This window comes from Dipodomys ordii, unplaced genomic scaffold (genome assembly GCF_000151885.1).
Source record: "Dipodomys ordii isolate 6190 unplaced genomic scaffold, Dord_2.0 Scaffold13, whole genome shotgun sequence".
Classification (NCBI taxonomy): Eukaryota; Metazoa; Chordata; class Mammalia; order Rodentia; family Heteromyidae; genus Dipodomys; species Dipodomys ordii.
In genome coordinates, this window is record NW_012267229.1 from 8,866,832 (window position 1) to 8,894,059 (window position 27,228).

At 39.9% G+C, this 27,228-nt stretch overlaps 1 protein-coding gene across 1 annotated transcript in view; it reads right to left on the reverse strand.

Annotated features, from left to right (window-relative positions):
* Mcm8 (minichromosome maintenance complex component 8) overlaps positions 1-27,228 on the reverse strand; it is a 40,987-nt gene that overhangs the window by 7,257 nt on the left and 6,502 nt on the right. The window contains exons 6-14 of the mRNA XM_013010636.1: positions 25,886-25,989; positions 23,719-23,917; positions 20,830-20,915; positions 12,766-12,917; positions 12,339-12,534; positions 9,289-9,319; positions 8,097-8,237; positions 7,269-7,410; positions 3,250-3,445 (exon numbers count right to left, since the gene is read on the reverse strand). Of these exons, the coding sequence (XP_012866090.1) occupies positions 3,250-3,445; positions 7,269-7,410; positions 8,097-8,237; positions 9,289-9,319; positions 12,339-12,534; positions 12,766-12,917; positions 20,830-20,915; positions 23,719-23,917; positions 25,886-25,989 (1,247 nt within the window). The remainder of the gene's footprint in view (positions 1-3,249; positions 3,446-7,268; positions 7,411-8,096; positions 8,238-9,288; positions 9,320-12,338; positions 12,535-12,765; positions 12,918-20,829; positions 20,916-23,718; positions 23,918-25,885; positions 25,990-27,228) is intronic.

A 27,228-nucleotide genomic window follows, 5' to 3' on the forward strand; every position in this document is an offset into this window, starting at 1 on the left:
GCCACTTCCGGCTTTTCTTTTCTGCTTATGTGGTGCTGAGGAATTGAACCCAGGGCTTCATGCATGCAAGGCAAATGCTCTACCACTGAGCTACCTTCCCAGCCCTATAGCCCTTATACCATGAAAACTACTGAAGTGGGCTGTGAAATGTGGCTTGGTGATAGATTGCTCACCTAGCATGCATGAAACCCTGGGTTCGATTCCTCAGTACCACATAAACAGAAAAGGCTGGAGTGGAACTGTGGCTCAAATGGTAAAGTGCAAAAAAGCTCAGGGACAGAGTCCAGGCCCTGAGTTCTAGCCCCAGGACTGTCAAGGAAAAAAGAAAAGAAAAGAAAACTACTGAAGTGTTATTGATCTCCTGTCACTGGCAATGCTATATACGTTATATCAGATGTTAGCTAATTGAGCAGTTTTATTTTTTCTTTTCCAGTCATGGGATTTTTTTTTTTTGGGGGGGAGGTCATTCATGGGGCTTGAACTCTGGGCTTGGGCACTGTCCCTAAACTCTTCAGCCCAAGGCAAGCGCTCTACCGCTTAAGTCATGGCGCCACTTCTGGTTTTCTAGTGGTTTATTGGAGATAAGAGTGTCATGGAGTTTCCTGCCTGGGCTGACTTTGAACCACGATCCTCAGATCTCAGCCTCCTCAGTAGCTAGGAATACAGGCATGAGCCACCGGTGCCCAGCTCCAGTCATAGGATTTGAACTCGGGCCTGCCCCTAAGCTTTTCTGCTCAAAACTAATACTCTACCATTTGAGCTACAGCTACACTTCCAGTTTTCTAGTGCTTAATTGGAGGTAAGAATCTCACAACTTTCCTGTCCAGGCCAACTTTGGACCACAATCCCCATATCTCAGCCTCCTGAGTAGCTAGGATTATAGGTGTGATCCACCAGCCACTGGCTAATTAAGAAGTTCTATTTTTTTGGTCACACCACAACATTGAGTCTCTCAAAGCACCCATATCACATTTAGAAGTAAAACCTTACCTTTTCTTCAAGGACATCTCTGTCCTTACTAGTCATTAGAATAAATGTGTTAAGTTCCATTTAGTCATATTCTCTGAACCCTCAACCCACGTAACTCTTGAGATACAAAAAAAATGAAATGCACAGCGATTCAAGAATTTAACAAAGTAGGGCTGGGAAGGTGGCTCAGTGGTAGAGCTCTTGCCTTGCATGCCTGAGGCCCTGGATTCGATTCCTCAGCACCACATAAGCAAAAAGAAAAAAAAGCCGGAAGTGGTGCTGTGGCTCAAGTGGTAGAGCGTTAGCCTTGAGCTGAAGAGCTGAGGGACAGAGCTCAGGCCCAGAGTTCAGGCCCACGACAGGACCCCCCCCCACCCCCCCAAAAAAAAGGATTTAACAAAGGAACCAAAGCATGTCTATAATACCACTAAATTGCAAAATCTATGTTCCCTGTATTTTTATCCAGTAGGATCTTTCCAGTATGTACCCAAGGAAAACTACCCAAGATGTTTTTGATTTTGGTAGTACAGAAATGTCTCCAAGTGTCTTATGATGAGTCAATGACTTTCCTATCATAAATGTACAAGCTGTTAAACATTAGGAAGCTAGTCAGTCCATGGGATTATATGCCTATAATCTCAACTACTGCAGAGGCTCAGGTAGGAGGACCACTTGAGCCTATGAGTTTGAGACTAGCATGGACAACATAAATATAGTAAAACTCCTGTCTGGAAGGAAAAACAAGGAAGGAAGTTTTCCTCCACTAGACTTAAGGTTTTCCTCCACTAGACTTAAGGTTCTAACTTTCATTCATTTGGCCGTCATTTAATGCTGTTTTTGCCTTTCCCTACATCCTGTCCAACCATACAAAATAAAGTAAAAGAGAAAAAGTGCTCAATGCAAATATAGGCAGCAATTTTGGAAAAAAAGTGGAATCACTATGTAAGTATTCAACACAATCTTATTACTTAATAAAGTATACAAACATATTCGCTTATTACTACATACAAAGCCACGTCCATTCTTCAAACTGCTATTTTTCTTTTCATTTTTTTGGGTCCGGTCATGGGGCCTGAACTCTGGGCCTGGGCTCTGTCCCTCAGCTCTTCAGCTCAAGGCTAGTGCTCTACCACTTGAGCTACAGCGCCACTTCTGGCTTTTTTCTTTTTTCTTATGTGGTGCTGAGGAATAGAACACAGGGCCTCATGCATGCAAGGCTCTACCACTGAGCCACCTTCCCAGCCCCAAACTGCTGTTTTTCATTGAACAATATTATTCTAGTTTTGTTTTTTATTTAGGACAATGATAAATAATGCTTTATACCTACCCTACAAAAACATCTTTATTTCTCTAAGTAGGATTACTAAAAGTACAATGGCTAGAATAAATGGAAGACAGATTTAAAACACTGCAATAAATGTACCAACTTGTCCTTCAAAATGATCAATTATGAATAGTATTGGGGGGAAGGGGGGAAGGAACAAATTTAAGAATCTCCTGGGTTTGACCTGTTTTCAAAAGCTCCCTGTCATAAAAGAGACTATGGAGGGACCTCATTAATGAAAGGGTAAAATTTGGGGTTGGGTGGATACAACATGGCCCTTCGTATTCTAGAATAAAGACCTGCAGGTCATTGCAAAAAAAAAAAAGATCAATTATGGTATTTGCACAATATTTGAGAAATCATTTCTCCACTGCTTTGTTCAATGTTTAAATGTTTACCAAGGAGGATGCTCAATATCTATGTGCATATGATCATATAAAATAATAGTTATTGAAATGAACACCAAGAAATGGGAACAAGAGGTTTTGGGTTTTTTTTCCCTTTGTTGCTGTTTTGGTTTTCTGTACCTTTTGTCTTGTATGTAAGTTTATCTGTTTCGGGGAGGGAAAGAGAAGTGCACAAAAATTGTGAACAAATGCAGCAGTGTCACTGGACACTATGCTGAAAATGAACTCTAGAACTTGTGGATGGAGATGGGAGGGAAAAACTGTGAGAGAGCAAAGGATGGGTGACATTTTCAAAAAAAAAGTACTCATTACTTGACTTATGTAACTGTAACCCCTCTGTACATTACCTTTACAATAATACATAAATATATGTATATGTAAAAATGTTCACCAATCTGTTAGATACCAATGGAACATCACTGTTTTAATTTGTAGTGTTTAAACACATTTATTTATTAGATACTTTGTAACTTCCCTGACTTCAGTTATCTCCTTTTATATTGCTTCGTAGGAATTGAAGATTAAAAGTATAAATCTTTGAAGACTTACTTTAAATTCTCAGAAACGGTTTTGGCTTTATTGTAGTGTCCCCCAACTGGATTTGCAGCTGCAATAATGGAAGTTCTTGCAGGGAGACTGCAAACCACACCTGCCTTAGCAAGACTAATACTTTGCTGTTCCATGGCTTCTAACAAGGCTTGATGCTGGTTCCCCATCTTATCAAATTCATCTATTCCACAAATGCCTACAATAAGAAATAGATTAAAAAATATTTTTCTTTGGCCAAGTTCTGAATTTTATAAGGTAGAAACTATTCCACAATAAAGAAGAATTTACATTTGCTTTCAGGAGTTAAAACGAGCAAATACCATACAAGAGAGAATTATTGTTTATCTTCCAGAAATGTTCACACTGTTATTTAACGAGGTGGTGTTCAATATTTATTCACTTACCACTTTTACAGGTAAGGCACTATTTGGTATGGGCTCCAAAAACGAAGATATTAAGAGTCACCTTCAAAATGTATAAATTCAAGCATGCAAGATAAGAAAGGTACATGTAAAGTCAGGTGCCAGTGGCTCACACCTATAATCCTAGCTGCTCAAGTGGCTGTAATCTGGGCCTGAGGTTTGAAGTCAGCCCAGGCAGGAAAGTCCATGAGACTCCTATCTCCAATTAACCAGCAAAAAGCCAGAAGCGGAGCTGTAGTTCAAGTGGTATACCACTAGCCTTGAGCAAAAAAATCTCAGGACAATGCCCAGGCCCTTAGTTCAAGCCTAAGACTAACCCCTTCCTCTCCACTGCCACCCCCGAAAAAAAAAGCTCCTTTTTTCCTTTTCCAAGCACAGTTCACAAGCAGAGGCTTATGATACTTTTTGGTACCCTAATAAGGACTTTGGAAGAGAAAGCTAGGAGATGGTTGGACTTCATGCTGCCTTTCTATGTTTTTATTTACCTTCTCTCTTCTGACAAAGTTCAACCCCCTATACTGGACAAGTCTGTGCTCATAACCACACCTTTAACTTAACCAGCACCAGCTGTGGATCTGTGCATAGATCCTGACAGTGAGGCCCCTGAAGGCTTTACCCGGACATTTCCCTGTGCTACATCTTTCCACACCTCTCTAGAACTGATAGACCTAGTACAGCTCCTCATAGGTCAGTGCAGGGTATGAGCAAAATGAAGTTATTTGTTTCTTTAGCTGACGCTTTCCAAAAGGATGCAGTAAACATTTTCTCTAAAGAGGCAAAAGTAAAATCTTAGCTCTGTTTGGTTCAAACTTGGGTTTAAACTCTAGGCTTTGCTGTGGTCTACCACTTGAGCTATGTCCCCAGTCCTTTGGGTTTTTGTTTTTTACAATCCTATAAAAAATATTTTTTAAAAAAGTTTTACTCTGTGTAATATACTGAAACAGATTAGGCTTGACCATGGACTTGAAGGTGTGTGTGTGTGTGTGTGTGTGTGTGTGTGTGTGTGTGACCATGGACTTGAAGGTGTGTGTGTGTGTGTGTGTGTGTATTAGGCTTGACCATGGACTTGAAGGTGTGTGTGTGTGTGTGTGTGTGTGTGTGTGTGTGTATTAGGCTTGACCATGGACTTGAAGGTGTGTGTGTGTGTGTGTGTGTGTGTTTCTTGTTTGTTGTTTTTTGGGGGACCTGGGGCGTGTGTTTGTGTGTGTGTGTGTGTGTGTGTGTGTTTCTTGTTTGTTGTTTTTGGGGGGACCTGGGGCTTGAATTCTTGGCCTAGGTACTATCCCTGAGCTTCCTTTGCTCAAGTCTAATATTCTACCACTTGAGCCACAGCACCACTTCTGGCTTCTAAGTAGTTTATCAGAGGTAGGTCTAACAGACTTTCCTGCTCAGGCTGGCTTTGAACCATGATCCTCAGATCTCAGCCTCCTAAGTAGCTAGAATTATAGGTGTGACCCACTGGTGCCTGGCTTTTAAAGTACAATATTTCAACTTAAAACATATTAAACTCTTTTGCCTGTATATAACATTCAACTATTGGGGGGCTGAAGGAGGCATTTCATTGACTGCTGAAGGAATATAGTTATAAAGAAAAGCACTTTGGGGGCTGGGAAGTTGGCTCAGTGGTAGAGCGCTTGCCTTGCATGCCTGAGGCCCTGGGTTTGATTTCCTCAGCACCACATACGCAAAAAAAGCCAGAAGTGGCACTGTGGCTCAAGTGGTAGAGCACTAGCTTTGAGCTGAAGAGCTGAAGGACAGCGCCCAGGCCCAGAGTTCAGGCCCCACGACCGGACCCCCCCCCCCAAAAAAAAGAAAAGCCCTTTGCCTGGTGCTGGTGGCTCATGCCTATAATCCTAGCTACTCAGGAGGCTGAGATCTGAGGATCGCAGTTCAAAGCCAGCCTGGGCAGGAAAGTCCGTGAAACTATTATCTCCAATAAACCACCAGAAAACCGGAAGTGGCTCTGTAGCTCAAGTGGTAGTAGAATGCTTAGCCTTGAGGTGAAGAGCTGAGGGACAGCGCTCAGGCCCAGAGTTCAAGCCCCACAACCGACCAAAAAAAAAAAGAAAATCCCTTTATTTCTCCTGAAAGTTTAAGCAGGACCTTGTACATGTTTCTAGAAGCCAGTCTCTGCTGAGCTTCCCTTTATATTTTTCATGGTATATGTTGTCAAAATCTTTTCTTTTTAAACAACCATATGCTATGCTACCATAATAGTGCTTATTAGCTTATCTACCTCTACTTGGAAGAGGTGGCACTGCCATTAATATTTTGCATCCTAAATCTCATCTGTGAGGCTAAACCTACTTCAAATTAATACAAAGTCTGACAGCTTAACAATGTTATCCCTTTTATTTGCATATTTCCTACACCTCTTAAAAATACTTTTTTACTCTGATGAGCTATAAAAACACATAAGTTATTTGTCGAACTTATTCATTCAGATATTATTGAGTGCCTACTATTTACCAGTACTATGACCTAGGCATGCAGGATATAGCACTGAAAAGACAATCATCCCTGCTTTGTAAACTTACATTATACTTGGCTGAGGGGAGGCAGAAAATTACAAAAGCAAATCATGTGAAAATGATAATTACTATGGAAAGAAAAAGTAGAATAATGTAACAAGAAAACGGTGTATAGGTCAGAGACAGGGAGAAGGAACACTGGAACAAAACCATAATGGAGGAAAGAGAACCAGCCTCATGGACATGTCTGGGAAAAGAATCCTCCAGGCAAAGAGAATAGCAAGTACAAAGCCCTGTGCAGAAATGTGATGTGCTTGTGCTGATGGTGTTCAGAGGTATATCAAGAAGGCCAGTAGGACAGGGAAGAGGAAACGAGGGACGTGGTCTAACTCAGTTTCTTATAAACTACCATTCAAAAATAAACTACCATTCAAACTCTGAAAACTATCGATAAAACGAGTTTAAATACAGCAAACCCATTAATTCTAACTTATTAATTCTAAATTCTATTATTCTAAATTCTTGTCATGTCCTTCAAGCTCAAAGGACAATACATACCATATCCTTTTCAGTTTCAAGGTAATGAACTATTTTGGGCTAAGTAAAAGTTCTGTATCCAACAAACACTACTGTGTGTATCTATGTCCTACTGCACCTCTGGAAAGGAGGTATATACTATGTATATGAGAACAAGCAGTCAATGAGATACCCAAGTCCTATCCTTCATAGTACTTACTAGAAAGCATCAAAATGTTTTTGAAGACACAAATGTAAGGGTATGAAAAGAAATTACTTAATTTTTACAAATTGTATCTGCTATAAAATCCCAATAATGAATGATATTAAGTATCAGTTTCAACTGTGCAGTATAAATAAAATTGATAATCCTGTATTTCTAATGATCAATTTGACAACCACTGTCAATCCATTAAGACAGTGCTATCCCAAATGCTTCTTGAAACAAATTTAAAGAAATTAATTTTTTTAAGTTAATTCAGGTATGGTGGTACAAGTCTGGGAGGCTGAAGCAGGAAGATGAAGAGTTTGAGGCTAGCCTCAACTACACTGAGAAACTTTTGTCTCCAAAGAAAAAAAGTACGAATTATTATTCCCTTGGGTAACTCACCTTGATCACCAAGCACCAGAGCACCAGCTTCCAAAGCAAAATCACCAGAGGAGCTGTCTTTTGAAAGAGTTACAGTCAAACCAGAGGTGGTTGTGGTATTACCACAGACATACACACCACGAGGAGCAATGTTGCATGCTGCCTATAGAACAAAAGATTTGAAAGAAACACTGAGTATCAGGGAAATCATAGCAAGAGATAACCACACAAAAAGGTTAGTGGTAGTCTTTTAAGAACTTCCATGTATGATCCTCACCACTAAAGAAGGAATTATTATATTCCCACTTACTGATAGAGTAACCAAGATCTACAAAGAGTAAGAAACTACAGTTATGAAGGCAAGAAGCACAGACAGTTTAACTCTGGGGTCTGTAGTGATGCAAATATTCAACAAATTACCACTAAAGGTTCATTTTCAAGTGTAAATAGCAAATTGTAAGTATTAGATTTGTGGGGTGTTTCAGGTGGCTTTTTTTTAAGAGATTTTTTATTTGTTTTTGTTGTAGTTGTTTTAGCTAATCCTAGAGTTCTTGCTTGGCTTTTCTGCTCAAGGCTGGTGCTCTACCACTTGAGCCATACCACTACTTCCTGTATTGGGGGTGGTGGGGAGGTTTGAACTCAGGGCCTCACACTCTCAGCTTTCTTGCTCATAGCTCAATTTGAAAGCAGGGTCATAGAAACATTGAACATTACTCAGAAATGCTAAATTCACCGATATCACCAAACTAGATCCTCTGGAAGATAGCATACTTTGAGAAAATATGCTTGCCAAATATCCATACATTGAATAAGTAAGAAGCCAAAATACTAAATGATTTATTTTTCTACCTGTAGCATCTGACTCTTTCCCAAGCCTGGATCTCCAACAACCAGAACATGTGGGTCTCCTCGAATTGGAATTCTGTTTTTGTCATCTGCATATTTCTGGCTACCTCCAAAGAGTGCTAATGCCAAACCTGCTTTAACAAGCTCAAGAGTGAAGAAAAAAAAATTAATTAAAATGACTAGCAACAGAAGTAATCTTCCTCCTATATTTACAGCACTACCACTATTACTGATTTGTTTGGAGTTGTTATTGTTGGTTTTGTTTTGTAGTGTGTGGTGCTGAAGATGAAACCTAGGACCTGGAGCATGACAATAAAGTAGTCAAATGCTATACTACTAAATTAAATTCCCAGATAGATTTTTTTTTTTTAAAGCATGGGTTGGGCACCAGTAGCTCACATCTATAATCTTAGCTACTCAAGAGGAGATCATCTGAGGACCAGAGTTCGAAGCCAGTCTGGTCAGGAAAGTCTGTGAGACTCTTAACCCCAAGCTGGAAGCATAACTGCAAACCCTCTGTATATCACTCACACAATAAAATTAAAAAAATAAAAACCTAGAAGCAAAGCCAGGTATGGTGGTAAACACCTATACTCATAACACTTAGGAGACAAGGTTAGGAAGATCAAGGATTCAAAGTCAGCTTGGACTACAAAATACGACCCTCTCAAAAAAAAGTCTAGAAACATAAATTTCTATATATAATTAAAAAGCAAAAACTTGAAAGCATATTAAAAAAAATAAAAGGAGTATCTTAGAAATTACTAAGTATAGGTCCTTTTTTGTAAGGCTTCATCCCATTCCATAAAGATGAGAAATAGTTGTTGGCTCATGCTTTAACTTACAATGTTCAACAGTCAACTCTGAGGAAAGACCATTCCTATCCTAAACTGTCAGAAGATTTTTCTTGTTGAGGGGGCGGGGGGAGGATGGGAAGGGATGGGAAGGGGAAACAAAGAAGGAGGCTTGATAAAAATGTACTCATTATCTTGCCCATGTAATTGTAACCCCTCTGTACAGTATTTTCACAATTAAAAAAAAATTTTCTTACAAGAGACAGGCCATCGGTCTTCACATCATCGTTATTTTGAATAAAGACTCACAGAAATGTAAATGGTAACAGACACTAGCAATTTTAAAGCACTAATTTTGTGAATTTTATATATATTTTTGAAGGAAGAAGTAAAATACTTACTTCATGACCAAAAATGACAGGGCAAAGGGAGCTGCAAAAAAGAATACAATTTATAAACTGTATTTTACATTTCACAGATTCATTAGAAGATATAATTTGTTTAATATGTTTTATTTGATATAAAAACAGACCAAAAAATTATATCCCCCCCTCAAACACCAAGAAGTTGTATTTTCCACAAATTATTGGTTAATCTATAAAATAATGTTTTTAAAAATTTGTCTAGTGCTGGGTGTTAGTGGCTCATGCTTATAATCCCAGCTACTCAGGAGGTAGAGATCTGAGAATCTTTTTTTTTTTTTTTGGGTCCGGTCGTGGGGACTGACCTCTGGGCCTGGGCGCTGTCCCTCAGCTCTTCAGCTCAAGGTTAACACTCTACCACTTGAGCCACAACGCCACTTCCAGCTTTTTTCTTTTTTGCTTATGTGGTGCTGAGGAATCGAACCCAGGGCCTCAGGCATGCAAGGCAAGCGCTCTACCACTGGGCCACCTTCCCAGCCCGAGATCTGAGAATCTTGATTGAAAGCTAGCAGGGGCAATAAAGTCTGTGAGACTCTAATCTCCAGTTAACCATCAGAAAACCATAAGTAGCACTGTGGCTCAAAGTGGTAGAGCACAAGCCTTGAGTAAAAAGAGCTCAGGGACAGCACTAAGGCCCCTAGTTCAAGCCCCAGGACTGGCACACAAAAAAATGTACCTGTGTAAGAGAGATTATATATATGCAAAATATCTTCAAGTTAACAAAAATACAGTTGTTCTTCTGAGAGCCAGCCTTTAAATTACACTATAATCACGGACCATGATCTCCCAAGTATTATATTTCATATGAATAGACATCTTTAGACCCGTGCAGTCACATCACTGAAAGGAGACTAAGCAGTGAACTCAGTACAAAACAAGTTAAAGCTGGGCGCCGGTGGCTCACACCTGTAATCCTAGCTACTCAGGAGGCTGAGATCTGAGGATTGTGATTCAAAGCCAGCCCAGGCAGGAAAGTCCATGACTCTTATCTCCAATAAACCACTAGAAAACCAGAAGTGGCGCTGTGGCTCAAGTGGTAGAGCGCTTGCCTTGAGCTGAAGTGCTCAGGGACAGCGCCCAAGCCCAGAGTTCAAGCCCCACAACAACAACAACAAAAAGTTAAGATTGAATAAAATCCCTACGTTTTCTAGTTTAATTCTGAAAGGATCAGACAGTAAGAATACAAATATAAGAAGTATATTTACATTTATTCATTTTATAAACAAGGAAAGTAAAACAAAATGGAGGGGTTGGTAGAGATATAATCAGGAATTAAAATATGAGCCTTTATCCCAATTCAATATATGTAAACACAAAAAACAGAGTCCTGCCAGATGCCCTTGGCACTCACTGTTCAAGATATTCTTGTCTTCCCACTCCTAGATCCTAAAAGGTACCCATACCTCTCTACCAGAGAGTTTCCATACCCATAAAAGCCTCATCAGTAGACAGATGGCCAGACCTGGATGTTGCAGTATTTCCTATCCTGGAGCAGCTTCAAGTGTGGGCCATTAGAAGAAACTCCAAGGCTAATTTTACACAATGTAGTGTTCCAGGGCCTTGGGAGGATTATGACCTGGCTGCTAGTGATAATCATTCATTAAGGTACCATAGGTGGACTAGTATCCCTTTGCTACATTAATTCTTCCTTCCCTCTACCAACATTTCTGGAATTATTTTCCAAACAAATAATGTTTAGCTAACTGCTTCCAAAGGAATTGGGTCAGGCTGTTTTTTGTTTTGTTTTTGGTCGGTTGTGGGGCTTAAACTCTGGGCTTGGGCACTGTCCCTATGCTCTTCAGCTCAAGGCGAGCGCTCTACCGCTTGAGCCACAGCACCACTTCTGGTTTTCTAGTGGTTTATTGGAGATAAGAGTCTCATGGACTTTTCTGCCTGGGCTGGCTTTGAACCACGATCCTCAGATCTCAGCCTCCTGAGTAGCTAGGATTACAGGTGTAAGCCACGGGCACCCAGCTGGGTCAGGCTGTTTTATTAAAAACTTTTTCTGAAAAACAACAACAAAAACCCCACTGACCTAGTTTGACAATTTGCAAATTAATAAATTAAAGACCACAGAAAATTCTAATTTTGAAATTAAATTCACAAACATGGGTAGGGGAGAAAACTGGGAAAAAACCCTATATTTTGTATACTAAATTATCTTCTCTGAGTTTGACTAAATAAATACTGAAAATGTTATATCTTATTCATAAGCAGTAAGAACAAATAAAAAATGTGTTCCCATCCCAAACCAGGCTGTTTCTAGGCTACCAGACAACTCATGTCCACACTGTACCCTACATTAGCACACTGTCTTAGCAAGAGTATGTTTCAGGGACTAGTTAGAGGGTTTAAGAGCCCCCAAGAACTACTACTTCTTCAGGTGGTAAATTAGTATGCCAAAGGCAGAAAGAAAAAGCCAGAGCCCACAACCTAGGTATTTTCACCAAGATCCACTTTCTCTGATACAAAATCTCAGTGATTTACTTCATAACTCTTAAGTCTGTCTTATTCCCATTTCTTCAAAATTATCCAAAAAAATATTGGAAAAGCATCTAACAGAATGCTGTGTTAATTTGAAGTATATTATAAAATTTCCTTAATCTTCAGAACAACTTCCTGAGATAGACTGAATAACAAATTTGTGGGGGATAGTTTCTATTCTTATTTAAACTAAAAATCAAAACATTTTACTGTAAAGTATCAGAGCACAAACATCAATGAGTCATATATACATGCAACTCTGCCACCATAGCACAAAAGCAGCCAAATACATTAAGGACAGACTAGACATGGCTATGTTTCAGCAAATCTTTATGTGTGGACACTGAGACCTGAATTTCATGTCATGAGCTAGACTCTGGATGTTTTTCAAACATTAAAAATAAAACTTATTCTTAGCACAAAGGCCATGTCAGAATGAGTGATAAGCTGGATTTGGTTATTTTGATTAGTCCTTGTTACTTGTAGCCAAGAGCACCTTCAATGTGAACATACGTAATATAACTTCAGGTAACCTCAATACCTACTTGACAATGAGTTTAAACAGGTTTTCTTCAGCTTGAATCTCTTGAATGGCGTAAAGGTCTTTAAGTGAGAATTCCATCAATGTTCCATGATTACAACCATCCTCAGAAGTCTTGGTTTTCTGCCCTTTGCTATTACTAACAGAATTTGCTTCGATGTACAAAAGGAACATGCACTTGTCATTCTTATTTCGAGAACCTGTGAATTCACAGTATTAAATGCAATCATTGGTATTTTCATTTTTGCCTATGATGACTCAACTAGAATGCTAAAGAAAGTCACAATGATATATAAATAAACCTTTATTTTAAGGAAAACATTCCATCTTACATAAGGAACAATGAATTCCCTAAATCATTTAAAAGTATCTTTATAGATAAAAAAAGATTAAGGCTGAGAGACAAGTATGGGGAAGGAGTTATACTATACCTTCTTCAGCATTTGAGACTTTGACAATTCCAGTAACAGTCACGGTGTCTCCTGGGACACAACTATCCACAAGGTCATGAACAAGCTCACATTCTATTGTTCGTGGAATCCGTCCTGCTTCTCGCTGAGCATCAGACATAAGCTCTTGGACTCTAGGAAGTTTGAGATTTTTCAGTTAGAAATAGCTATTTTCAGTTGCTTCAACATATTAACTACATTTTACAAGGTGCTGAACTAGAAAAAAGGCAGATTTGTTTTAATGAAGTTTAATAGCATTTCCAATTCAGCATGACATGTACATTTGCCTAGCCTCTTTTCAGAGACCACCAAAAAAAAATGAGAGTGAAAATGAAGAGAAGTTTGGGGCATGCAGGTGTCATCAGGAATTTAAATGTTAATGACTTTTTTTGGTCAGTCATGAGGCTTGAAATCAGGACCAAGGAGCTTTCCCTGAGCTCTTTTGCTCAATGCAAAATCTCACAGACAGCCCAGGCCTTGGCTCACGCCTGTAATCCTAGCTACTCAGGAAGCTGAGATCTGAGGATCAGCGTTCAAAGCCAGCCCAGGAAGAAAAGTTCCTGAGACTCTTATCTCCAATACACCACTAGAAAACCGGAAGTGGTGCTGTGGCTCAAGCGGTAGAGTGCTCGCCTTGAGCTGAAGAACATAGGTATAGCACCCAGGCCCTGAGTTCAAGCCCTACAACCAACAAAAAAAAAAAAAAAAAAAAAAATCTCATGGACTTTCCTGCCCGAACTGGCTTCCAACTGAGATCCTCAGATCTCAGCCTCCTGAGTAGCTAGGATTACAGGCACCGGCTAAAACACTTTTCTATGGCAATGGACCTATTCTCTCTAAGTGGAGAGTTGAGGTGTCCAGTAAGGCTTTTAGGACTCCAGAACAAAGTTTCTTCATTTTGGTATTCGAGAAGCTCAAACCAATTCAAAAACCTACTTTTATTAGTCAAAATTCCTTCTTATTTAAAAGTGAAGCTTGACAACTCAATGGCAGTGATGGGAGGGAAGGGAATGAGTGGGAAAGACGGAAATGTACATATCGCCCAATGTGGAAGAAATAACTGTATTGTCAAAGCTCATAGAACTCATAAATGTTATAGACCACGACAGACAATTTTTCCCATGAAAGTTAGAATGTGTTTGTGACTTTAACTAAGCATCACTATCCCACAATACTGTGAAATTTGGGAAATTATGCAACCACTTAATCACAATAAAGAATTTGAAAAAAAAAAAAAGTGAGGCTTGATGAAGAAAACCTCCTACCTACAAGAGCAAAGGACACCTACCCTAACTACTTCAAACGACTTCTCATTTCTCACCAGGCTTTCAAGAATGAAATGCAGTAATTCAGGAAGGAGAACACTTAAACTGTTTTGAGAAATGTTGCGATCATAAAATAAAAACAAGCTGCTTAAAGGAACTATAGGAAAAATGAGCATGAAATCAGAAAACTAAAAACATGTATATAAAAGTCAAACAAAAGCCAGAGAAATTTAGAAAACAGAATAAAGAAAATGAAAGGGTGAGAGAATAGGTGGTCTGCCTTATTCATGGATTTATCACATGTGATTTTGATTAAGCATAGTCAGAAAATAAATAAAAATAAAAAAATTTCACAAACAATAATTTTACATTCTCATACATATGTGTACAGCACAGATGATGTGGAGAAGCTCTAAGTCAGTTCCACGAATCATTCATTGTTTCATGTGATCTGCTGAGTGTTCCTATGTCCTGCATTTTGTGAAAATATGCTTTCCAAAAAGCAAATGATGGGGCTGGGAAGGTGGCTCAGTGGTAGAGCGCTTGCCTTGCATGCATGAGGCCCTGGGTTCGATTCCTCAGCAACACATAAGCAAAAAGAAAAAAGCCGGAAGTGGCGCTGTGGCTCAAGTGGTAAAGTGCTAGCCTTGAGCTGAAGAGCTGAAGGACAGCGCCCAGGCCAGAGTTCAGGCCCCACGACTGGACCCAAAAAGCAAATGATGCTTCAAAAGCAAGGAAAATGTTAGTGTGCTTAAGTGACAAAGAGTGCACTTCATCAGAAAGTAGCATGTTTTTATCAGAAGTTAGACTGCTTTACAGGAAACATGAATCAAGCAACCATATAGTAGAATACTGAACTTCAGGCATCCTGACATTTTAAGTTTTTCCTTGAAGTCATGCAGGTACATGGTTTCAGATTCCAAGGGTCTATTATAAGGCAAGGGATGCATCTGATATGTGACCCCAAAGAGAAAACAGCCAGACTTGAGTTGATAATAAGTGCAGGACAAAAGGATCTATCTAAGGGGATACCAAACCATGACTAAATGCACTGTTTCAGAATACTACAGATAAAGAGAATACACAGAAAGGGATAGTCCAATCCTTTCAAAGGAATGACCATCAACTCTCTTACCAACAGCAGAGAAAAGTAAACAAACTTGAGTAATGAGGTAAACCTTTACCCAGGCTAAGATACAAATAGACATTTCCAGATATGCCATAGACCCAGAACATTTTACCGCTCAAACACATTTTTTGAAAATTTACTTGAGGAGAGTGCAAGGGAAAGGATGACATTGTCCAAAAACAAATGTACTCTTTACCTGGCTTATGTATCTGTAATCCCTCTGTACATTATCTTTATAATAGCAATTTTTTTAAATTTTTCTTTGTCGGTCATGGGGCTTGAACTCTGGGCCTGGGCGCTGTCCCTCAGCCCTTCAGCTCAAGGTGAGCGCTCTACCGCTTCAGCTACAGCACCACTTCCAGTTTTCTAATAGTTTATTGGAGATAGGAGTCTCACGGTCTTTCCTGCCCCGGCTGGCTTTGAACCATGATCCCCAGACCTCAGCCTCCTGAGTAGCTAGGATTACAGGTGTGAGCCACTAGCACCTGGCTATAATAACAATTTTTTAAAAGAGAAAATTTACATGAAAATTTCTCTAGAAAACCAAAATTGGAATCTTCAAAAATAGAAAATAAATCTCAAGAAAACAGATGGCCTAATTCCAGCAGAGCCCTGAAGAAATCCCAGGATGGAAAAGGGCTGTAGGTATAGAGAAAAAGTGACCTAGATTCAAGTAGAGTTCAGAAAGATACCTCTGTAGTCTCTCCCTTCCTCCTACAAAAGCTGAATTCCATGTATTAAAAGATATATTTGAAAGTGTCTTATGATTTGAGTATATCCCAAGGGGTATTAGTTGGGAGCCTGGCCCCAGAGACAGGACCTACCTCCTGCTCTAGCTTCCAGTTTTGCCATGTGATCTCCTCTCTGCATATCTTCTACTGTTGTGGCACCACTGGCACAAAGTTGGTGCAGCCATGGGGGCTCTTGCCAGAATATGTGCTATGCTATTTTGGAATTTCAGTCTTCAAAACTGTGAGCCAATCACACCTGTAATCCTAGCTACTTAGAAGGCTGAGATCTGAGGATCACAGTTCAAAGCCAGCCTGGGCAGGAAAGTCTGAATTTCTTCCCTTATCTCCATTTAACCACCAAAAAGCCAAAAGTGGAGCTATGGCTCAAGTGATAGAGCCCTAGTCCTGAGCAAAAAGAGCTCAGGGATAACACTCAGGCCCTGAGTTCAGGACTGGCACCAAAAAAAGAGGAAAAAAATAAAAAAAAAAAAAACCTTCTTTCCTTTGTAAGTACTCAGTCTCAAGTATTTCATTGTAGTTTAAAAAAATGAGCTTAGGGCTGGGAAGGTGGCTCAGTGGAAGAGCACTTGCCTTGCATGCATGAGGCCCTGGGTTCGATTCCTCAGCACCACATAAGCAAAAAAGAAAAAAGCTGGAAGTGGCGCTGTGGCGCAAGTGGTAGAGCGCTAGCCTTGAGCTGAAGAGCTGAGGGACAGTGTCCAGGCCCAGAGTTCAGGCCCCACGACCGTACCCAAAAAACAAAACAAAACAAAAAAAAAAGAGCTTAATACAGATGGGAAAAACATGATAGAAATAGTGAAGGTATATATTAGAAGCTGTATCATCATTTAGAAACCTTAGGAAAAATAAAGTGCTAAACAGTGCTCTAGTCCAAACATGAAGCACACTGAAATATATAGATAATGCTGTACAGCCAATGGAGTACAAGATCATTTGACTTTGATGCTCAAATCATTTTCATTTAAGTCATAAAGAAACAACAAAGGGGCTAGGAAGGTGGCTCAGTGGTAGAGCGCTTGCTTTGCATGCCTGAGGCCCTGGGTTTGATTCCTCAGCACCACATAAGTAAAAAGAAAAAAGCCGGAAGTGGCGCTGTGGCTCAAGTGGTAGAGTGCTAGCCTTGAGCTGAAGAGCTGAGGGACAGTACCCAGGCCCAGAGTTCAGGCCCCACGACCGGACCCAAAAAATAAAAATAAAAAAAATAAAGAAACAACAAAAACAGCCAGACACTGGTCAATGTAGGAGAGGACCAGGAAACAGAACCCTACCCCTATCTCAAGCACTCCACAGAATAGATTTTTGTGATCCTGGTTTCAGGCACTAATCAACAACCCAAGCAAGCAAGCATCAACCAAGGAGATTCCTTAAAGTCTCAGCTGGACACAAGATTCAGAATTAGGGTGACTAAGTTCTCTAGTTTTCTTGAGACCATACCAGTTCATATCTTTTACCCTACTATTTGTCTACTTTAGCACTGCTCTGTCCATCCCCAAAGGATAAATAATTGTGAGGATAAATAGTTGTATGGAGGGATATGAAGACAGAGAAGACATAGGCCATCAGGTGGCACCAAATGCAGGAGCACCCTGGGGTTCTAGGCTGAGTCATTTGGCAATATCATTTAACAACAGTCCAATATCCCATCTATTGTAGGAATCTGGAGCAGATAATGGGAGTATTTTTTGGTTGTTGTTGTTTAGTTGTGGGGCTTGAACTCAGGGTCTGGGTGCTGTCCCTGAGCTTTTCTTTCTTTTTTTTTTTAAATGTAGAGAAGTATTTAATATTCATTAATTAATGGATTACTTAGGGTTTTTTTGGGGGGGGGTCCGGTTGTGGGGCCTGAACTCTGGGCCTGGGCACTGCCCCTCAGCTCTTCAGCTCAAGGCTAGCGCTCTACCACTTGAGCACAGCGCCACTTCCAGATTTTTTTCTTTTTGCTTATGTGGTGCTGAGGAATTGAACCCAGGGCCTCATGCATGCAAAGCAAGCGCTCTACCACTGAGCCACCTTCCCAGCCCCCCTGAGCTTTTCTGCTCAAGGCTAGTGCTCTATCATTTTGAGCCACAGTTCTGCTTCCAGTTTCCTGGTTGTTAATTGTTGCTGTTTTTGTTTTCTTTACCTTTTTTCCAGTTTGTTAGTTTATCTGTCTTTGAGAGAATAAGTGGAAGCACAGAAATGGAGGGACTAAGGTAAACAAATGCAGCAGTGATACTCACTAGACACTTAGTTGAAAATGAAATATACATCTTGTAGGTGGGGACAGGAGGGAAAAACTGGAAGAGGGCAAGGGTAGGGGTGACATTGTTCAAAAAGAAATGTATTCATTATCTGACTTATGTAACTGTAACCCCTCTGTACATTGCCTTTACAATAAATATAAATATATATATATACATATATATACAAATTTATACACATAAAAAGAAAAAGAAACAACAAAAACAGCCACATATCGGTGGCTCATACCTATAATCCCAGCTATTCAGGAGGCTGAGATCTGAGGATCATGGTTTGAAGCCAGCCTGGGTAGAAAATCCTCATGAGACTCTTTTCTCCAATTAACCACTCAAAAACTGAAAGTAGAGCTATAGTTCAACATGGTGGAGTGCTAGCCTGGAGCAAAAGAGCTCAGGGACAGTGCCCAGGCCCTGAGTTCAAGCCCTACAACTGACTAAAAAAAAGGAAAGAAAAAGAAACAACAAAACCAAACCACCCAGTGACATAAATTATGTCTCCTTTTCTTGACGTTTATTTCCCTTTACTTAGTTCTTTGTCAAACAACATTTACATTATTATAAAATTGTAAATACCATTTGTGATTTTTGCTAGACATAACCTGCAAACAAAGCTGAGAGACAACTAAAATTGGAAAACAGAATATATTCTTTAACAATTTAAGGTAACATCAAAATTGAGAAACTCTTTTTTTTTGAGTCCGGTTGTGGGGTCTGAACTCTGGGCCTGGGTGCTGTCCCTCAGCTCTTCAGCTCAAGGCTAGCACTCTACCACCTGAGCCACAGCGCCACTTCCGGCTTTTTTCTTTTTGCTTATGTGGTGCTGAGGAATCGAACCCAGGGCCTCATGCGTGCAAGGCAAGAGCTCTACCACTGAGCCCCCCTTCCCAGCCCAAAACTGAGAAACTCTTGAATTAGAAGACATAAAAGCAAACACATCTCTCTGATGTCCTCTACTCACGTAAGAGTGGATGCACTAACATCAAGGAAAAAGACCTTATCTAAATTTAATAAAGTAACAGGAAACTATGGTAACTGTTACTTTCCATACTAACTGAACTTTTAAAACCATTTATAGGTTGTGAAATGTGAAATCAGAAAGACCAAAATTATTGATTATTAAAAATAGGGCCAAATATTAAAGGCAGAGTCCCTCTGTACAGAGAAACTCCAGGTCAAACAGCCGTTTCCATCCTTGCTAAAAAGGATACAACTCTCCCTTACCCAAGTTTACCAAGCTGGAAGCTTTACAGTTTACCACAAACTTTGCTGAAGGCCACTGACAATCTTGAGGCTTATCACCAGCTGTATTGAGTTGATGTATTAGTCAGAAGCTTATAATAAAAATCATTTCTGTAAAACAGACTACCTCTACCCAAAGTTGTATTTTAACTTCTGTAATCCAAGGATATGCTTTGACTTTTTGTAAAAAGTATCAATAGTATCAATAACATTGATAGTATCAGTCATGCTGACAAGGTCAAGATTATGTTTTGCTTATGCTTTTGTGACTCAAGACTATAGTTTGCTTATGTAACTTTGCTTGCTTGCTTTGGCAAACATCACCTGAGTGTAACCCCTTCCTATAAAAATCCTCCATGAAAAACAAACAGGCCTGTTCTCCAAAGCTCTGCTAGCTGGAGACAGTCACCTTATGGCTAGAAAAAGGCTTCCAGCCAGATTGACTGAGTGCTGACATATCTTACTGGGAAATCAGAATACTACACAGGTAACATTAAAATATTTTCTTTATGAGCTGGGAAGGTGGCTCAGAGGTAGAGTGCTTGCATGCATGAGGCCTTGGGTTCAATTCCTCAGCACCACATACACAGAAAAAGCTCAAACTGGCGCTGTGGCTCAAGTGGTAGAACACTAACCTTGAACTGAAGAGCTAAGGGACAGCGCCTAGGCCCAGAGTTCAGACCCATGAGCTACAAAAAAATAATAATAATAAAATAAAAAATAAAGTATTTTATATATTTAACTAATGAATGTAAGTATAAACATTGAACATCAAAATACTAACTTTGAAATTGTTGAAATTTTATAATCTAGTATATCTCCCAGTACTCCTGAGGGCTTGGCCAGGTACCACATCCATCTAACCTGCATAATCTCAAACTCTGCCCCTCAATTTCCTTCCTTCAATTCTCTTTCAACTCACATAGGGCAATGTAAATTCTCAGAATGGCACATGTCTAGATTACTAAGTCTCAGGAAAGTATGTAACAAGCTGGGCACAGTGGCCTATGCCTATAATTCTAACTACTCAGGTGGCTGAGATCTGAGGATTACGGTTCAAAGCCAGTCTAGGCAGGAAAGTCTGTGAGACACTTATCTCAACCAACCACCCAAAATCCGAAAGTGGAGTTGTGACTCAAAGTGGTAGAGTGCTAGCCTTGAGTGAAAAAGCTCAGGGACAGTGCCCAGCTCATTATCTCAAACTCTACGACCAACAACAACAATAAAAGTATGTAACATCTTTTCTGGGACCCAATAGAGAATAAATTTCAAACACACATAATTACTATGACTCATCCTCATCCAATAAAAATCTATCATTTTAACAGTGTAATATGGTATATATGTAACATAGCAAAATTACAGATTTACTCAGCAGTATGAGAATCATAAACCTGCCTTTTATTTAACAGTAGTTTGCTTACTTAATTGACTGCCAGTCCATTGTAACTGTGAGAGGTGAGCTGTGTAGAGGAACAAATGACTTCCCATGACATTCAGGCACAGGACACTGCAACAAGAGTAATTCACATTCAGAGTTTGATATTATAGTCACATTACAGGAAAATTAAATTCATAATACTTCGCTAAAGTAAGATCCATCAAGAACTGTAATGACTTTCTGTTTTTTTCCTGGAATAGATGGGAATCACAAGTTTCCAAGGTACTTTTCTGGCTGGTCCTTTTACTTCCTAATCTTATTCTGTTTGCTATGGTCATGCAAGCCTCCCTGTATATTCCTTCCTTCCTCTGTGCTCATGCACTCTCTCATTCCTTGGGCTTCTTGAAGGCCCCCCTCTCCTTCAATCCTACATATTCCAGCCCAATTCTCTCCTTTTCAAAAGGCTTTCTTAGGGGCTGGAAATGTGGCTTAGTGGTGGAGTGCTTGCTTAGCATGCATAAAGCCCTGGGTTCGATTCCTCAATACCACATAAACAGAAAAAGCCAGGAGTGGCACGGTGGCTCAAGTGGTAGAATGCTAGCCTTGAGCACTAAGAGGCTCAGGGACAGTGCCCAGGCCCTAAGTTTAAACACACACACACACACACATACGCTTTCTTAGACCACCATTAATAGTATCTTTTTTATATTGTTTGTATGGTATATATACTGTACTGAATAGGCAGTCCTCAGAATATAAACCAACTGTGTTCTGGTGTTTAGACCTCCATATGCATTTAAAAACCCAGATATTGTGATAGACTGTGTATTCCAAATATCACTGCAATATATTTCCCCCTTTCTAGAAATTTGCTGCTCCCCTATCAAGAGATGGACTCTAATTCCTTCTCTTGAAATCTGGGGCAGGCTTGTGATTCATTCTGTAACCAGCAAAATGTAACAGAGTGATGCTGAGATCTGAAGGATTGTGGCTCAAGGCTAGCCCAGGTAGAAACATTCACTAGACTCCATCTCCAAAATAACCAACAAAAACCAGAGCTGGAGATGTGATTCAAGTGATACAGTGCCAGCCTACCAAGCATAAGATCTCAAGTTCATGCCCCAGTACCACAAAAATAAACTTTAAAACCTTATATTTTGGTTAAAAAATTAAGCTAAAATAATGAAAGGTTATTATCTGCCTGCCTATCATGGAGGATACACAGATATTATTTATATTATTCTCTGTACTTTATTCTTTGAAAATTTAGAACAAAAAAACCCATCATTTCCAAAAGGTAGAAAGAATAAAAGAAAGAAAGCTTTCAATATACCTATTAAGTAAAAACTAAGATATATGAAGGGAAAGATGAACAATGCAAGATAATGACAGACTCTGGGATGGTACAAGCAAAGAAACTAATGCATTGTATCTTTAAAAATCTATCTAGAGGGCTGGGAAGGTGGCTCAGTGGTAGAGCGCTTGCCTTGCATGCTCAAGGCCCTGGGTTCGATTCCTCAGCACCACATAAGCAAAAAAGAAAAAACCGGAAGTGGTACTGTGGCTCAGGTGGTAGAGCGCTAGCTTTGAGCTGAAGAGCTGAGGGACAGCGCCCAGGCCCAGAGTTCAGGCCCCACGACCGGACCAAAAAAAAAAAATCTATCTAGAAACTCAAGGGCAGCAATGGGAGGGAGGGAATGAGACAGAGGGAACAGCTTACACTAAGCAAAAGGAAAGAAATGTACGTATCACCGAATTTGGAAAAAATAGCCGTAGAGTCCATAAGCATTACAGACTATGATAATGACAATGTGCCTAGTGAAGGTTAAAACATGTTTGTGGCTTTAACTAAGTATCACTATGCCAATATTGTGAAATTTATGTACTCTTAATCTCAATAAAAGAAAAAAAATCTCTCTAGATTAGACAGAGGATATTAGGGGAAAACTAGGAGAAAGCAAAGGAAGAGATGACATTGTCCAAAAAAGAAATGTACTCATTACCTAACTTAAGGAACTTTTTTTTTAATCTATCTAAAGCCAGGCACAGTTGGCTGATGTCTAGAGTCCTAGCTCTCAGGAGGCTGAGATCTGAGGATTGCAGGTTAAAGCTAGCCTGAACAGGAAAGTACATAAGACTCTTTTCTCCAATTAACCAGCAAAAACACCAGAAGTGGAACTGGGACTCCAGTCAGAGAGCACTAATCTTGAGCAAAAAAAATCTCAAGAACAGAGCCTAGGTCTTGAGTTCAAGTCCCAGGCCAGTACAAAAAAAAAAAATCTATCTAGAGCTAAAAAAAAATTCTGGGCAATGGGTAAAGGAATGCTTTTTACTTCAATATTTCCTCTTGTATTCTGAAGTAGGTCATAAAGTAAAAAGAAAATATTGTTTTTAGAAACATTAAGAAGTGAGCCCTAAGCCGGGGCGCTGGTGGCTCACGCTGAAATCTGAGGATCACGGTTCAAAGCCAGCCCAGGAAGGAAAGCCCCTGAGACTCTTATCTCTAATAAGCCACCAGAAAACGGGAAGTGGTACTGTGGCTCAAGTGGTAGCCTTGAGCTGAAGAGCTGAGGGACGGTGCCCAGACCCAACCAACAAAAAAAAAGTGATCCCTAGCTGGGCACCAGTGACTCAAGCCTGTAATCTGGCTACTCAAGAGGCTGAAATCTGCCAATGGTGGTTCAAATCTAGTCTGGCAGGAAAGGAGGAGACTCTTACCTCCAATTTAAAACAGAAAAAAAAAAAAAGGCTGTACATCCACCTGTGGTTCAAGCAGAATACTAGAATACTAGCCTAGAGCAAAATAGTTCAGGAACAGTGCTCAGGCCTTGAGTTCAAGGTTGAGGACTGTCACAAAACAAAACAACAGTAATCCCTGTAAATTGATTTGCCAGTGTTATCATGATAATGAGGCAGTTAAAAAACACTTAACCTTTGTGGGAAGATTATATTTTCCATCTGGAAGAGAAACACTCTGAACCTCTCCACATGCAGAGCAAAGAAAAGCCATCTTTGTGCAAAGAGGCTTTATATTACTGACTCGAACCACTGTTCCTCTCAGTGCAATGTATTTTCCATAGTAATTTGCACGGATATTCTTGAGGTGTGTCAAGGGCTCATAGTTGTATACCCTAAAAATAAGAAAGGAACATATTTGTCTATAAGTTTACATGAACAATCTCTGAGATCTTTTTTTACAAGTTTCTTTTAGGAGCAATTGTAAAATTCTCAAACCATATTTTCCCTTTCTCTATCAAAGCTCAAAAGAATTAAAACTATTCTTGAAAATAAAAATGAGCCAGGCTCGAGTGGCTCAGCCTATAATCTTAGCTATTCTGGAGGCTGAGATCTGAGAATCATGGTTTGAAGCTAGCCCAGGCAGGAAAGTCTGAGAGACTTTTATCTCCAATAAACCAATAGAAAATTGAAAGTGGCACTTTCAAGTGGTAGAGTGTTAGCCTTGAACAAAAGAGCTCGGGGACAGTAACAAGGCACTGAGTTCAAGCCCCATGACCGACAAAAAATAAACTAACACACAAAAATAAGCCAGGCACTGGTGGCTCACACCTGTTACTCAGGAGGCTTGAGATCTGAGGATCACAGTTTGAAGCCAGCTCAGGCAGAAAGTCCATGAGACTTGTATCTCCAATTAAGCAATAAAAAGCCCCATGTGGAGGTGAGACAAGTGGTGGTGTGTAAGCCTTGAGCAAAAAACTAAGGGACAGTGCCTAGATCCTGAGTTTAAGCCCTCGTATGGGAACAAAAAAATTAAGTTTAAATAAAAATAAAATTAAAAAATCTATGTACTAAATTTCCTTTTCTTTTTTGTCGGTAGTGGGGCTTGAACTCTGGGCCTGGGTACTATCCTTCAGCTCTTCAGCTCAAGGCTAGCGCTCTACTATTTGAGCCACAGTACCACTTCCGGTTTTCGGAGTAGCTTATTGGAGATAAGAGTCTCATGGACTTTTCCTGTTCGGTTTGGCTTTGAACCTCGATCCTCAGATCTCAGCCTCCTGAATAGCTAGGACTGGCACCTGGCTAAATCACCTTTTTTTTTTTCTTTTTGCTTATATGGTGCTGAGGAATCGAACCCAGGGCCTCATGCATGCAAGGCAAGCGCTCTACCACTGAGCCAGCCACCTTCCCAGCCCTTTATAATGTTAGAATAGTTTATTTTTTTTGTCGGTTGTGGGGCTTGAACTCTGGGCTTGGGCACTGTCCCTGCGCTCTTCAGCTCAAGGCGAGCGCTCTACCGCTTGAGCCACAGCACCACTTAAATCACCTTTTTTTAATGCCTAGGTCACTATCTATCTATGGAAAAGTGGGAAAGCAAAGGAGAATATCAAAAAAACAAACAAAACCTAGTTTTAATTCTTTAGATAAAACTAATGCAAATTCTACAAAATTTGGAAAAGAAAAAGAAAACCTTGATGATTTTCTTATTTATCTCAGTGAATTTACAATCTCAAAATACAAAAAAGAGAGCTGAGTGCTGGTGGCTCACGCCTGCAATCCTAGCTATTCAGGAGGCTGAGATCTGAGGATCACGGTTCAAAAGCCAACCCAAGCAGGAAAGTCTTTTAGACTTTCATTTCTAATTAACCACCAGAAAACCAGAAGTGGTACTATGGCTCAAAGTGATGTAGAATGATAGCCTTGAGCACAAAAGCACTAGCCTTGAGCACAAAAGTTCAGGGACAGCACCTAAGGCCCTAAAAAGTTTAAGCCCCACAATTGAAAAAAATAAAAATAAAGAGGAATTCAAGAAAAATAATTTCATTTAATCCCTTGGGTCCAATAACAACCTAATAATTTAACAAAATACACATGTCCCTCAGTGTATCAATCTTGGTAATAATACACTGTAACCAGTGTTTGCAAAAACTTTTAGGTTAGGAAATCAACTTATTTGGGCAGAACATATATATGGATTCCCATCATTTTTCTTTGAGTAATTATCAGTGAATTTACTTTGGTATGATAATGAAATTGACAAAGAACACATACCATTTTTACTCACTGCCTTGTTTTTGTAAAATGAGGTTATTCTGAAATAGCTTTCAAGACCCTATTCTAAGTAACAATAGCAGGTTTCTTACCTTGCATAAATGTGTGGCACATTTACCATTGTTTCTCCATCACTAGGCAATCCTTCTTGGGCTTGTAATTCTGCTGCATGTCTTTCCAGGTCCTTAGTCAATATCTAAACAGGACAGATATTTACATAAATTTAATCAAAATTTTTTCAACAAAGAATCAAAAGCATATGAACAAAGCTGGGCGCCAGTGGCTCATGCCTGTAATCCCAGCTATTTGAGGCTGAGACCTAAGGATCATGGTTTGAAGCCAGCCTGGGCAGGAAAGCCCATAAGTGACTCTTATCTCCAATAAACTACTCAGAAAAAGATAGAAGTGGTGCTGTGGCTCAAGTGGTAGATAACTAGCCTGAAGCTCAAGGACAGTGCCCAGGCCTTGAGACCCAGAGTAGGGAGGGAAAGAAGGCCCCTAAAGCAGAGCCAGATGCAGTGGTACACACTTGTAATCCCAGTACCTAAGAGGATAAGGTAGGAGGAGAGCAAGTTCCAGGTCAGCCTAGATGAAAAAAAAAGAAGAAAAAAACAGAAGAATTTATTTAGCTATGGAGAAATAATAAATAAATGATATGGATCTGAAAACAACAAGCAAGATTCCGAGTTTGGGTTTAACAATATACACCTCTGTATGCATCGAGATATTCTTACCTCCCCTGCTGTGTCGAAATTCTAGTTATCCTCAAGAACGATCAGAAACCCAACTCTTTCTCTGAATGCACCCTGCACTTTCTCTGTGCCTGTCCTGAGATTCACTATCTTGAAGAATTTACCACGTTGTTCTTTTTTAAAAAAAATGTCTCATATGTTGTCAATGACATAAAGGCAGGCACAGAAACTTATTGTTACAATTTTATATATGGGACATTCAGGAAATAATGTCCTCTTTGCTCCAAGTTCATAACTGGAAACACTGTGATGCTTTGTCTTATCTTCCCTATGAAACAGACAGCTCTTCGAAAACAGAGTTTAATTCCTGAATGGACTTTGTTTTTCCCCCCACTCATTCTGGGGCTTGAACTCAGGGTCTGGGCCCTGTCCCTGAGCTTCTGTTAATCAAAGCTAATGATTTACCACTTGAGCTACAGCTCCACTTTTGTCTTTTTTAGAAGTTTATTGAGAGATAAGAGTCTCGTGAACTTTTCTTCAAAGACTGATTTCAAACTGTAATCCTCAGATCTCAGTCTTGTGACTAGTTAGGATTACAGCCATGGGCCATTGAAACCCAACTAATTCCTGCATGATTTTTTTTTTTTGGTCCGGTCGTGGGGCCTGAACTCTGGGCCTGGGCGCTGTCCCTCAGCTCTTCAGCTCAAGGCTAGCGCTCTACCACTTGAGCCACAGCGCCACTT